The sequence below is a fragment of the Hibiscus syriacus genome, unplaced genomic scaffold (assembly GCF_006381635.1).
Source record: "Hibiscus syriacus cultivar Baekdansim isolate YM2019G1 unplaced genomic scaffold, ASM638163v2 tig00111402_pilon, whole genome shotgun sequence".
Classification (NCBI taxonomy): domain Eukaryota; kingdom Viridiplantae; phylum Streptophyta; class Magnoliopsida; order Malvales; family Malvaceae; genus Hibiscus; species Hibiscus syriacus.
This window is the reverse complement of record NW_024063082.1, coordinates 4,142,389-4,156,009: the sequence shown is the minus strand read 5'-3', so window position 1 is coordinate 4,156,009 and position 13,621 is coordinate 4,142,389. Positions and strand designations below refer to the sequence as shown.

General features: G+C 33.7%; 1 protein-coding gene across 1 annotated transcript; it reads right to left on the bottom strand.

Annotated features, from left to right (window-relative positions):
- Positions 1 to 182: 182 nt before the first annotated feature.
- On the bottom strand, positions 183 to 8,825 carry LOC120161406 (protein LUTEIN DEFICIENT 5, chloroplastic-like). Its single transcript, XM_039171669.1, has 16 exons — positions 8,684 to 8,825; positions 8,410 to 8,575; positions 7,864 to 8,080; positions 7,682 to 7,753; positions 7,483 to 7,593; positions 6,782 to 6,973; positions 6,502 to 6,663; positions 3,911 to 4,006; positions 3,735 to 3,836; positions 2,961 to 2,993; positions 2,763 to 2,843; positions 2,587 to 2,669; positions 1,891 to 2,022; positions 1,262 to 1,322; positions 1,024 to 1,089; positions 183 to 487 (listed from the first exon to the last, which is right to left on the bottom strand). The coding sequence occupies exons 1-16, from the start codon at positions 8,763 to 8,765 to the stop codon at positions 299 to 301; spliced, it is 1,845 nt and encodes a 614-aa protein (XP_039027600.1). The 5' UTR covers positions 8,766 to 8,825; the 3' UTR covers positions 183 to 298.
- Positions 8,826 to 13,621: the final 4,796 nt, after the last annotated feature.

The window sequence follows — 13,621 nt, the reverse complement described above, 5'->3', positions numbered from 1 at the left end:
TTCAAATCCTCTATATCTGGCAGACATTCAAATGTTGATGCCGAGGTATAATCCTTCAAAATACAAGAAAAAGAACTAAAATAAAAAATAAAAAAATTGGCATATGCGTGTCGAACAAATAGCCGTATACAAAGCTTCATTGTTTTCACTAATTCCAGTACAACCCCAGAAACCACACCTAGCTGAAGGAAACCATACCAAAATATTTACCAATTTTCACCCAATGGTTATATCTTATCAATTTTACGTCCCCTTGATACAGATACATTGTGTAATGAAATGTAGCAAGCTATTCTACTTATAAATGAGCTTGAGAAACTTCACCTTTCTCTCCAAGTTGGGTCTCTGCTTCCGAGATCTGAGCAGATGCTTCCATCTTCAATCCCTGCATGTTTATTTCAGGGATAATCGGAGGCTTTATTCTTCGCGTAACTGTCATATTCAGACCCTGTGTTGTGTGGATAGTTGCTCCGGTAGTCATCTCAACCTGCATATCGATTTGATTGATCTTTTATAAGGTACATGTATGCTTCCCTTTTTGAATTACTTCAGGTTAATGGGACCACACAGACATACTCAAAGCACATTCGAATAATTATTGCACTCTCAAATGAAAAACGACTCGTAACTTGGCTAAGGTACTGGTATTTCAGCTTCGGAAATAGCTGAGAATCTCTTTATAAATAACTTATGCCTGGGGCATTATAATGCAGTTTCAAGATGCAGGTGATCAACAGTTTTTATTCTATTAATGTGATAATGGTGGTATCAAAAAGTATACTTTACGAAAGAGTTTCCTTTTTTTTTTTTGGATTCTTTGTCCAATATAAGCTAGGGATTTTGAAATGAAAGTTTGAGAGCCAGCTACAGTTTGTCATTTTAAATATTGCTACTGACATGTTGTTGGTTGAACAAAAGTATGATCAAATAGACTAATACCCTCCACCCTGTTTTTTTCTTGCAGCATTTTGTATTTGCACAAAGTTGTTGACATGAACATAATGCACAAGGCAGTTTACTTACCGGAGGAGCTCCGAGTGCCATTTGGAAGTTAAACCGCCGGACAAGCATTGCAACTGCTACAACAGCCTGTAGATCAAAGTAACTTTTCTTCATGTTTTACAATACAAATCACTAGTGTCTAGAATTTTCACGTTTTACCTAGAACAATTATGGAACCCAATACACAGTTAACAACTTTCAAGTTTTGATACCAAGTACTGACTGAATTTTTCATACGAATCTTTCCATAAAAAAATACCTCAAACGATGCAAACATGTCTCCTACACATTTCCGAGGTCCTCCACCAAAGGGCAAGTAACTGAGACAAGAATGCCAGCATTATTATTTTGTAATTGAAGGGAAAAAATGAAAGCAACTGAAACAAAGGGCAAATAACAATTGAAACAACATATTAGACTATACCTTAGCTTAATTATTTAGTTAATCTAACCTAAAAGATGCGACTTCTGGAGACTTTAGACTTTTGATAATTGATATACAAGAAACTTTGCCTTTGGTAACCCAAAAACTATGTTACTCGGGCTAGGGAACAAGTGTCGGATATGAGTACGTGAATGACATGAGCATATTTAATTTTTTATGTTTTTCCGCATATTTGGAGGGTCTTATTTCCATGCTCATGTATACGCCAACTCTTAGAATTTAATAAACTATTTAGATTTTATATTAAGATATTTCATTTCTACAATTCAGGAATTAGTCCTCGTACAGTGCCATTAAAACCGCCCTGGAATTTTTAGACAATTTTCAATTTTACCAAAATATATATATAAACTACAACTACTAGAGATCAGAAAAAAAAAATTGTTCTCATCTCATTTATAAATATAATTGATAAAATAAAGAAATTTGTAATTATTTCTTACCAGAAATTTTGGTTTGTTTCATTAGGATTCGGTCCATCCAAAGGCCATCTTTCGGGATTGAACTTCTCTGCATCTTGCCAGAGACTTGGACTACGATGCAGATTCCAAACAGATATAAAAATATCTTCACCCCTAATGTAAAATATATGGCAATATTAAAAGTTAAGAAGTACAAGTGGTAAAGACAGTATATCATAACACTTTCATGTAAAGAAGCTCAAGATTAAGCAACAGTATACAGATAAAAGATACCCGTATATGTGAAGAACAGTTCTCACAACATCCGCATCCAATATGCTTTCTAGAAAAAGCACGTGGATAGAAAACAAATACTTCTTAGTTTTTACAGGTGACAAATTGGAAAGTGCCAGTCCAGAACGATAGCTTCTCAAATAAAACAATAAACTCCTCCAGGTGATCAGAAGAATAAGATGATTCACAATTCCAATATCATTCTGATAATCTTGCAACAAACTTATAGGCATATACGATGACATATTGATTCATATGCCGAACTTTTTATACCTAATCAGGTGATAAATATTGCTAGAAACCATTTGATCTGTGCTACAAATTCTATATTTGTAGGTTCGCCAAACAACAATGTTCTACGAGTAAAAAACAAACAAAAGAGGCATAGAAATTGATTTTAAATGGAGTACGCTAACTGTCCAATAGGATGGCAATGGGTTTGACCTTTTTATTGGGTACTCTCCAAGCACATCCTTTTCAAGAGAACGTCGAATTAAGACTGGTGGCTGTGGGTAGAGCCTCAAAGACTGCCCAAAAAATAGATAGAGTCATTTCTATTTGAGGTGCATTAAGGGCAAAATATTTGATGCAATATGAAATGGAAATAGAACTACTCTTACTTCATTAATAACACGAGTTGTGTACTTGAGTTTTTTCATGTCGTTTATTGTTGGAAATCGATCTCCTAGGACAGAGTCAACCTATGAAGTTTGATATGTTAATAAATAAGAAAATGAGACTATGAGATAGGTTGCATAAAGTGAAAGCTTCAAATAGCCCTTTTATAGCAGTATTGCAAAAAAAGTTAAAGAAGATACCTCGTCTTGGAGCTTGGAAACAACACTAGGTTCCTGCAGCCATCAGAGAAAAGGAACTAATCAGAACTTGACATGAGTTGTAATTCAACCATGTTACTTGTTTCAATTCTGTGAGAATAATAACTCATTTGAGGGAGATCTCATCTCCTCTGAAACAACCAGCAATTTAGCAACACTCTGAAAGCATACTGTAGGCATTAATATAATGAACCTAGCAATCTTGGAATAGGTTGGATCGTATATTATTTGTTTAAAGAGTACAACCAATCACAAGTAAAAGGGATAGGAAGGGAAGATTAGTCGGTTCTTATACACATTAACATTAAGGAGAAAAGTATTATAAAACAAACGAGTATTATCAGATAGAATATTATCGTATGCTTTTCCTGCCTATAAGAGTATGACTTGAATTCAATTTCTTTCATGAGTGAAGTAGGAGCGATCCAGTTGTTGCTTTCTTTTTACTATAATGAACTTGAAAAAACTAGAGTACTTCAATATGATTCGTGTATTGGAACCAGGTTCCCTCTGGCAAATGTTGACTAGTAGATCAAACCATGTAATCCTTCTGTCTTCATGGTTTTTTTATTCTTGCTGCATTAATTCTTTATTTAGATAAATGTATTTTTCACAAAGCAGTTAAAGTATTTAATGATAAATGAATAGAAATTAGTACCAAAAGCTTTTTTATAAGTGCAGACGACAAACAAGAAGCAAAACATCTCAAGATATGGAATCGGCTCCTTTTTCTCAAAGAACAAATTCTTGAATTACCTTTGATAAAAGATAGAAAGTCCATGTCAAAACAGCGGCAGTTGTTTCATGCCCAGCAATAAGCAATGTCATTAAATCGTCACGGAGTTGCTTGCTAGATACCTATAAAAAGATTGAAGGAAACCTTATATCTCATGAGCTAACAGATCCACACATTTGATAACTATTATACATACATCATCCCCTGAAGCCAGCAAAAAGTGGAGAATACTAGGATCTTGTTCATTCATGTACTCGTCATAAAACTGTAGCTCTTCCTCATCTACCATCCTCTGAAAATTGAAGAGTTTAAATTTAAAGAACAAAAGAAATATTTAATCAAGTCAGTGAAAAGATCGATAGCCATAAGATACAGATACCAATACGTAAAACATACAAAAACCAAACAAAGTTTTCACCTTAAACTGATATATTAAAAAGGAGACGAGTACCGAATTAAAAGTCTCCGGATTGGGAATACTGTCTGTAAAAATAAAGAGTTGGGGGATTGAGAATTTCGGATCTAAAGTTACGGAATAGAGCTTTATTGGGCAAGTGGGTTTGGAAATTTGGTACAGAGAAGGACTCTTGGTGGAAGACTTTGATTTGTTCTAAGTATAATGCGGGATCGAGCTCTATTGTGTTAGATGATAAACTGCCCTCTAATGTGTCTTGGATTTGGAAAGGTGTTTTAAATAACTATTGGTCTAATGACTCTTTTGGTTTATGCCTTCGAAATAATCTCGTGCTTCAGGTGGGTAAAGGAGAGTCTATCAGATTTTGGCATGATTCTTGGATTTCTAATGTTTCTTTGAAGACTTTGTTTCCTAGGATCTTTGCTCTGTCTGTTAATAAGGAAGGTGTTGTGGCTGAATTTGGGTGTATATTGAATGGGGAGTGGGTATGGGATTTTCAACTTAGGAGGAATTTAATGGATAGTGAGTTTGAACATTGGATGGAACTGATGGTTTTGCTGGATAATTTTCGCCCTCTACTGCAGGGTGAAGACCGTGTTGCGTGGAAAGGTAGTGGGGATGGTGAGTTCTCGGTTAATTTGTGCTCAAGACTATTTTCAAGTTTAGCAGAATCTGACAATTCTTGGTTTGAGATTGTGTGGAAGGGTTTAGTTCCACCAAAGGTAGAGATTTTCCTATGGCAAGTTATTCATCAGAAGTTGGCTGTCAAAGCTGCTTTATTGAGAAGAGGAGTTAAAGATATCGAAAACCCGCTTTGTGTGTTCTGTGGTGAGGAATCGGAATCAGTCAGTCACTTATTTTTTTCCTGCGTCCAGGTTTGGCAGATTTGGGCAAAACTACTCCGTCTGTGGAGAGTTTTTTCAGTTCTCCCTAATAATCCGAAAGGCTTCCTGCTTTCATGGTTGCAACTTAGACCTTACTCGGGTATTTGGAGATTTATTCCAGGAGCTGTTTTGTGGTCTGTTTGGCTGTGCCAGAACCAGATTGTATTTGAGAAAGGCAAGATGGACAAAGAAAATCTGTTTTTTTTGGTGAGGTATAGGGTGGCATCATGGTTTTTAGCAAAAAATAAGGATTTGTCTATTCATATGGATAGCCTTGTGGGTGATCTTACTTTGGCGGATATGAATAAATCCCCTTCTAACTTTCGACTATCAAGATTAAAATGGTGTCCCCCTCCTTCCGGTTACTTTAAGATGAATGTTGATGGGGCTGTCAACTTTGACTGGAAAAAGAGTGGTATTGGTGGAGTTCTTAAAGATGCTGGTAATAACAAATTGGTTTCCTTCTCTACAGCCTTAGGACCTTGTTCTCCTATTCTTGCAGAGATTTATGCAATCAAAACCGGGGTAGATTTGTTTTTTGATTCAGTTTGGAGGGACAAAGGAAATCTTATTTTAGAGAGTGACTCGCTTCTTGCAGTTAAGTGGATCAACAGCCCGGATCTTTGCCCGGTTCACCTTGTTGATTTTATTTCAGAAATTCAGAAGTCAGTGGTGCTTTATAATGTTATTATTAAGCATATCAGCAGAGGTATGAATGTGGAAGCTGATTGTCTAGCTAAGTCAGGAATTGGTTAGTGACTGTGGAGGATATTGTTAGTAGCTGTGCTTTTGGTTTCTTTGGTTGTTTCTTTGATTTGGCAATTATTTGTAATGTTTGGTTCTTATGTAATTGTTGGTTATTAATATACTAAGGCACTCTTTTCCTCCTTCCGCTACTTGTCTCCTTAATAGAGACAACTATGAGGGAGGTTTTTAATGAGGCCTTCTATTCCTATAAAAAAAAAAGTCTCCGGATCCCGGCATACACAAGTCAACTAAGTATGAATTCCAAAAAAAAAATGTACCAATTTTTACACAGTTTAAATAATACATGCTAAAGAAGTGAATGCATTCTTTCAAATTCAAATTCAAATTTGAAGACAAAGATTTCATTAAGGGGCACAAGAAAATAAAGCTGGGACCTACTTAGTGATTGTCATCAGCCTTAGGGCTTTTATTCATTTCGGGTCTCATGCATGATACTCCAGGACCAGAATAAAAAAAGCCAACTTCCCCGCTAAAATTTTCAAATGATTTTATTTAACATCAACATAAAACAATGCCAACAATGGCCCATTTAGAGATATTTTCAGTTCTGACAATTCTTCTGTATTTGAATATATGTCCCAGTGCTTGGTATAACTGCAAAAAGTTATGCACGCACCAAATCTGGTGTTTGATACATCATACTACATGTTCCCACATGCACAGTGGTTATACAGGAGGTAGAGCATAATACTATCTCAGTACATCTACTGATAACTTTACCTTGCATGTCGCAATTAGATCATCTAGTACACCATTAATCAATTTGAGTGCTTCTGCAACCTTTCTTTGTCGTGGTGAAATGTCTTTCCAGATAGGGATCTCCCATGTTGGAATAGGGGAGACACTTCGATCTTCTGCTTCCCGCAAAGCTGTGTACACAGCCTGTCCTAGCCAAAACAATCACATATTTTACACGTTTTTAACAAAAAAAATGTAAATGAAACTCAGACTCAGTGGCAACAGCATAACAAAAGTAACAGCCAAATAAGAAAAGAAATACCTCAACTATACCGGTATCATTCGTTAATGAATCAAAATCGTAATTAAATACTGCCTTCCCAATAATGTCCAACGTCAACCTGGAGAAAAGTGATTCCATTTCCACATCTTCCCCATCAGTTGCAGCAACATCTAGTTTCTGGCAAAGCCTATCGGTAGCCAGTCCAAATAAGCTAATCATAGCTGCCACATACTAAAAATTGAAAAATTAAAAGTAAAACAACAATTCCAGATTAAGTTAAAATAATATTTAAAAAGTAAATCCCATCTAATGATTTGGTTATGTTTCAATCATGTTTAATGAATATTCTCTTAATTTATCTATCTTTTTTAGAATGCACTTTGCTGTTAGTAATTATGCACACTAATTTCATCATATTTATGGTTATTTAAAACCCCTTCCTTCTGTCCACTCTTTTTCAGACTACATTAATCACTCTTAAGTCATTTATATAATTACGTGACCCCCCCAAATTTTCAAGCTATGTCTAATTTCCAAAAATTCTGAAATTTCCATAAATAGTTCAAGTGCATATTATAAAACACTAACATGTTTAGAAAAGAAATGGCATATAATTTCTAACATGAATCAAATATAATTGAATCAAAAGTCTTAATAGTGTTGTCTATGATAACACGTAATATAAACAAAAAACCAATTCTTATTTTTAAAGCATTGGGCCCATAAAATAACTACAATACCTTTTGATGCAGTGCTGGGACTATAGCACGTCTTCTAACGCGCCATATCTCACCATCAGCAGGGATAAGTCCCTTTCCCATGACAAAATCCAAAATCTCTGCTAATATACCCTTCACATTAAAGAGAACAAGAGATGTGATAAACAATAAAGCAATATTAGCCCATCCAAGGAAAACCAAGAAGTATACCATGGTTTACCTTTGAATAAGACTTTGAGTTGTCCCTCAATATATGCTTAGCAATGGAAGGATCAGAAACAATCAAAAACGACTGCAGCAACATCCCCGTAGCATATGTATTAACAGGAAATCCACAATTATCTCAGAGAATGCTATATACTAGTAAAACGTTTAAGCCAAAAGGAAAAAGGACAGACAAACCTTTGGTCCAAAGGTTAGCCTGAAAATCCCACCATAAGTGAGGTAAAGCTCATACAAAGGGATGAAGAAGGCCTCACTACGGATGGCCTTAACCGACCCTTTCGCCTCTGGAATCTTAGGATAATCTTCAACATCATCAGCCCATTTATATAAGATTTCGAGAATCTCACTGGGAACACCAAGTTTTGACAATCCATTCCTCAATTGAGAAGGGAAACTTTTCCCAAGAACAAAAAGACATAAAAAACTGCAAATTAGCAGGAATTATATGAAATAAAGAAATACAAAATCAGAGAATAGGCCAAGCTTTTACCAACAGAAACATAATTGAGGCAAGTCAAAACATGGAAAATAACAAAAGAATATAAAGATACCAAATCCAATATTATTCTATCCACAATTAATTGAAAAATTAAGAAAGGGAAATAAAAGTCACATTCAATATTCCTTTTCCATTGATGAAAAACAAAAGATACCCAAAAGTTAATTAAGCATCGCAGTCACAGTTAAAGGGTCTAAAAAAACTAACTAAAATGAGACAAATACCCAGATTTCTTTACAGTGAATTCTCCGGAAGCAATCCTGGCAGACAACTCAGCCCGGCGTTTCTCTTCAAGTAAACGCTCCACACTTTTGACACCATCGTCAACCGAGTCAGGCTCTCTCCCATTAGATGATGATCCACATTTTACCACTCCAAACTTAGACGTGCCTGAAAAATCAAATGAAACAAGCAAAATTGAAGCCTAAAAATGAATAATAGAAGTGGAAAAAAGGAAAACCAACCAGGAAATGGATAATTTTAGAGTTTTGAACATACCATAAAGTTTTAAACAAGAAACAGAGGATTTGGGTTTGGTTAAACGAAGCTGAAGAAGAGGAAAAACTGGAGCGGCAGCCATACTAAATTAGGCTGCTGGCAATGGGATTTTTGGACAAAGATAAATATGGAAAGATAACACTATAAAAGTGTGAAATGTGGCGGGACCTCCAACTCTAAAACCTTTATTACTAAATAATTATGGCCTCTTTGCTTTGTTCATGTATGTATTTTTTTTAGTTTAACAATTTTTTTAGTATTTGATAAAAAAAGACAAGATCGAGAGAAGGGAATCTCTTCGACACATGGATAACGCTAGATACTGCTTCATCCAATCACCCATTTTACACCCATATGACCCCACCAATCTATAAATTTTAATGTAATGCCTTTTATAAAAAGATTAGGGTTCGATCGAGTAGAGTCAAAAAATTTAAGTATGTAGTAGCTCTCCAATCTAAGGTCAAGGCATATCTAAAACTCAATTGGAATTTACATAGGATTTTATAGATTACCCACGAAAAGTGACGGTTATGGGATTCAAACTTGGCCTTACAAACGCAAATTTTTAAATCTCAACCACTTGTGCCAACCCTCGTTGGTAGTTTTTGTTTAAATTTAATTATAAATATTTATGATATTATGATACTATTTGATTTTAATTTAAATGATTTTTTATAATCATATTCACATATACAATACATAAATATTTCTTCATATATATATATATATCATACAGAGTCGAAGAAATCGATTCAAACTTAAAAAATAATCCTTTATTTAGTAAAAAATTAAATTATTTGAATTGTATTTTATAATTCAATTTAAATTTAAAAAGTTTTCAAATCAAATCAAATTTTTACATGTACTTAAAAAAGATAATGATAGGAGGGGAACATTTCATGGTTTAATTGTTTTTAAAATTCCTTATTATTTTAATATCAATTAAATATGGTCTTAAGAAAAGTAATAACATAAATTCATATGATTAAATTTATTATCTATTCCACTTAATGTTTTTAGAATTGAGCCATTACATTAAATTTATATTCTCTACATCTCATTTAATTTAATCTTTTTAAAATTTTAAATTGTAACACCCCAACTCGTACCCGACTCGAATACGAGTCTGAGATGTCACGTTGACTTTTAAAAACGATATTCTTACAAAATATCAAAACATTTGAACTCATTTTAAGAACATATATATAAACTCTTAAAATTTAAAACGTTCATCTTTATACATTTACCATTTACAAAAATACGTTTAAACATTACAAAACTTGTTCAGAGCATATCAGATTCAAATCTTTTATATTACATGCCAACTAAATTCTATATAACCAAATACATGTAATTCAACTATATTCCTGATGTGATATTCGGTAAAGAGAACTTTGAATTATTTTTGAAAACTTTTGAATAAATTCAATTAAAGTCCAAAAACATTTTGCCTAATTGTTACATCAAAATATAGTTCAACAAACATTTTCTCAATGGCTTTAATATACAAAAGGTGTCCAACGTATGTCTATTTTTCCAGTTTAGTGCCTAACGTTTTTTCGTTCCATTTTGGTGCCTAACATTTCATTCCGTAACTAAAAATGGGTCACGCCGTGACGGACCGTTAATTCTTTCCGTTAAGTGAAACGTGTCAAAATCTGGTAATTTTAAAAATTTATTTTTAAAAATAAATATTAAAATTATTATTATATTTATAAAAAACCCTTATTTCTTTTAAATTACAAAAAGGCCCAAATCCTAACACCGAAGCTTACGGACAGTGACTATGACGTGACCTACCGGTTGGGTTTTTTAGCGGATGACGACGAGGAAGCTAAATATAGTGGCGGTGAGGCGAACGGAGGTCCGAGGCGGCCAAAATCGTCCAAAATCTGAGGCGTCGTGTGGGTTTTCGGCGAAACTTCAAGTGTTTGATTCTGGCGAATGGTGACGGCCATCCATGAATTGTTTTGGGGTTTTTGATCATGGCGGCAAGACACTTCGATTGGGTTGGGCGGTGACAAGAACGGACGAGCGGCGACGGTGGTCAGCGTAGGTTTAGGGGTTGAAATGAAGATTTTCAAAGTTTTGAGATTATTTCAAAATTAATGTTTTTTATTTTAATATATATATATATATATATATATATATATATTAAAATTAATAAGCTGAAACTCACAAGTGCCAAAAGATGATTATGTACAAACTAGAAACCACAACATAAATAGCATCAAAATCCAAAATTTATATATTTTTTAAAATAAAAAACACATTAATATTGAAATAATCCCAAAACTTTGAAAATATTTATTTGAACCCCTAAACCCACGCCGATCGTCACCGCCGATCGTTATTTTTTATCATCGCCCAGCCCAATCGAAGTGCCTTGCTGCCATGATCAAAACCCTTAAAATAATTCGTGGATAGCTGCCACCGTTCGCCGGAATCGAACCCTTGAAGTTTTGTCGAAAACCCACCCGACGCCTCAGATTTTGGAAGATTTCGACTGCCTCGAACCTCAGTTCGCCTCGCCACCACTATATTTAGCTTCCTTATCACCTTCCGCTCAAAACCCAACTGGTGGGTCACATCGTAGTTACCGTCCGCCGCCGTGGGTAAGCTTCGGTGTTAGGATTTGAGTTTTTTTTGTAATTTAAAAGAAATAAGTTTTTTATAAATATAAAAATATTTTTAATATTTATTTTTAAAAAGAAATTTTTAAAATTATCAAATTGTGACACATATCACTTAACGGATAAAACTAACGGTCTGTCACAGCGTGACCCATTTTGAGTTACGGAATGAAGCGTTAGGCACCAAACTAGAATGAAAAAACGTTAGGCACTAAATTAGAAAAAGGGACATACGTTAGACACATTTTGTATATTAAAGCCATTTCTGATTCTATATAATTTGACATGTAATCAAATATATCTCATAAAATATGTGTTCAAGTCAACACAAAACAAAAAATAATAAGATGGAGTGAGTATTTCTTACCGAAGGTTTTTCTATCCCTACATCATTTACTCTTTTTCTGGTCGATAATGTTATCAACCAGGTTGTTGACCATTGATATTTCTTGTTTTTCTATGTATTTTCTAATATCATATTTTTGTTTCTCCCTTACTCAGTTAGTTTTTAATAACTCTGTCGAACCTCTCGTTTCGAAAATTTTGAAATTCTTTTTACGTTAAAAAAAATATATTGTTCAAAGAGTCGCCACCAATATTTGATTAGGGTGTGATTGGGCACCCAAAAATGTTTTGTTATTTTAAATAAAAATTAATTTTAATTAAAACAACAAATTAAGGTTTGCGTTACCAAAATCCAAGTTCAGGAGTCGGTTACGTGCGGGGAAGGATTAGCACCCCCACAACGCCCTAAAACGGTACCTAGTTGATTAATTAATGTCTTTGCAATGAATTTTACAAATTCTAATTTAATTTGATTTTTGATCCCATAAAACAAAAATGTAAATTTAAAAACATTCAAAAGCATCAAATAAAGTAAATTAAAATTACCAAGTCGTTTTAGAAAGATAAAGAATGTTCGATTATTTACAAATATCGAGACCAGATCTTAAAAGCTATAACAACATTTTCTCGATAAATTTAAATAAACGAACATTTCCTTTTCTTTCATTCCCAAATTTTAGGTGACAAACCATTTTTTATGTTTCACTGTCGGGATACACTTTTAATTTAAAATAGTCAAAATGGCTCTCTAATCAGTTAAGACAAGCCACTCAAGACAATTTTAAATTAAAAGGGTATTACCCTTAGTCCGATTATGTATTTATAAGTCGAGTTATGCAAATGAGATTACCATACAAATTGTAGAAAAAATGTCATATGATCATATATACATTGAAGAATACACAAAGAACTATCATGCAAAGTAACATATTCATACAAAAATTACATGCACCTATTTAATAATATAATATATAAATTAAACGTATGTAATATAGGGTATATAGAAATAACGTACAATATAATAACTAAAGCTTAGTTAATATAATATATATAATACTTACGCACTATTGTGCAAATAAAAAAAACGCATAACATAATAATTAAAATATATTCAATATAAACATATATAATAGTTACGAACTAATGTTCAAATAATATTAAAAACAACACAGAGCCATGATTTAAACATGAAAACATGCAATTTTTGAGGGACTACAGTTCAATTAGACCTAAAATCTTAAAATAAATATTACCCTTAAGCATAAATGGTAACCCTAACCTAAACAAAAAAAATGAAGCCTCTTACACCCTTTCTCTTCTCTGCTCACCTCATCCTCTACGCTAAACAGAAAGCTCAAACAAAAATCATGGTGACCACCATGGTCACACCCTTTGCTAAGCCCCAATGAGGTTTCCATGGTACTCAAAACTCTCTCTCCAAATCCCTCTCTTTTACCGATTCATAACGCATCGAACCAAATGCCCAGACTAAACATGAAATCGACCAACAACACATTCCCTCTCTACTTAGATTTAAAATTATAACCGAGCCTCTCATACACATGCAAGCCCCGACTCCGATAACAAATAGATTAGGTAAATTTCTCTATATTTTCTATGTTTTGAATGAAAAATAACAAATCGCACATAGCATTACTGAATATTTCGGGGAAAAAAATAGGAAAATAACATGTTTAGGGATTGCTTGTATTACTTTCAGAAAAGATAAGGAAGATCACTGTTACATCGATTGATCTTTGAATACTGAAAAAATTATTGTTTACACTGTTTTTATCCGTTGTTTTGTTGTGTAAAACGAATGAAAAGGAAAAAAAATCTTTTGTGCTTCTCCTCTCTTGTGTGTAGAATCCTCCTTTTTTTTCTTTCTTTTTGTGTTGATTGTGTTGTATATAGTTTCTGATGGTTTCTAGTAGTTAAAAAAAACTGACCTCTCTTG

Bases quoted from the DNA above. Each gene is read 5' to 3' on its own strand.
- LOC120161406 (XM_039171669.1), bottom strand. From the start codon at position 8,765: ATGGCTGCCGCTCCAGTTTTTCCTCTTCTTCAGCTTCGTTTAACCAAA. The intron at 6,974-7,482 runs GTATTGTAGTTA...TTCAATTTTTAG, and splicing joins TCCCAGCACTGCATCAAAAG to TATGTGGCAGCTATGATTAG. The intron at 2,844-2,960 runs GTATCTTCTTTA...CAAACTTCATAG, and splicing joins TTTCCAAGCTCCAAGACGAG to GTTGACTCTGTCCTAGGAGA.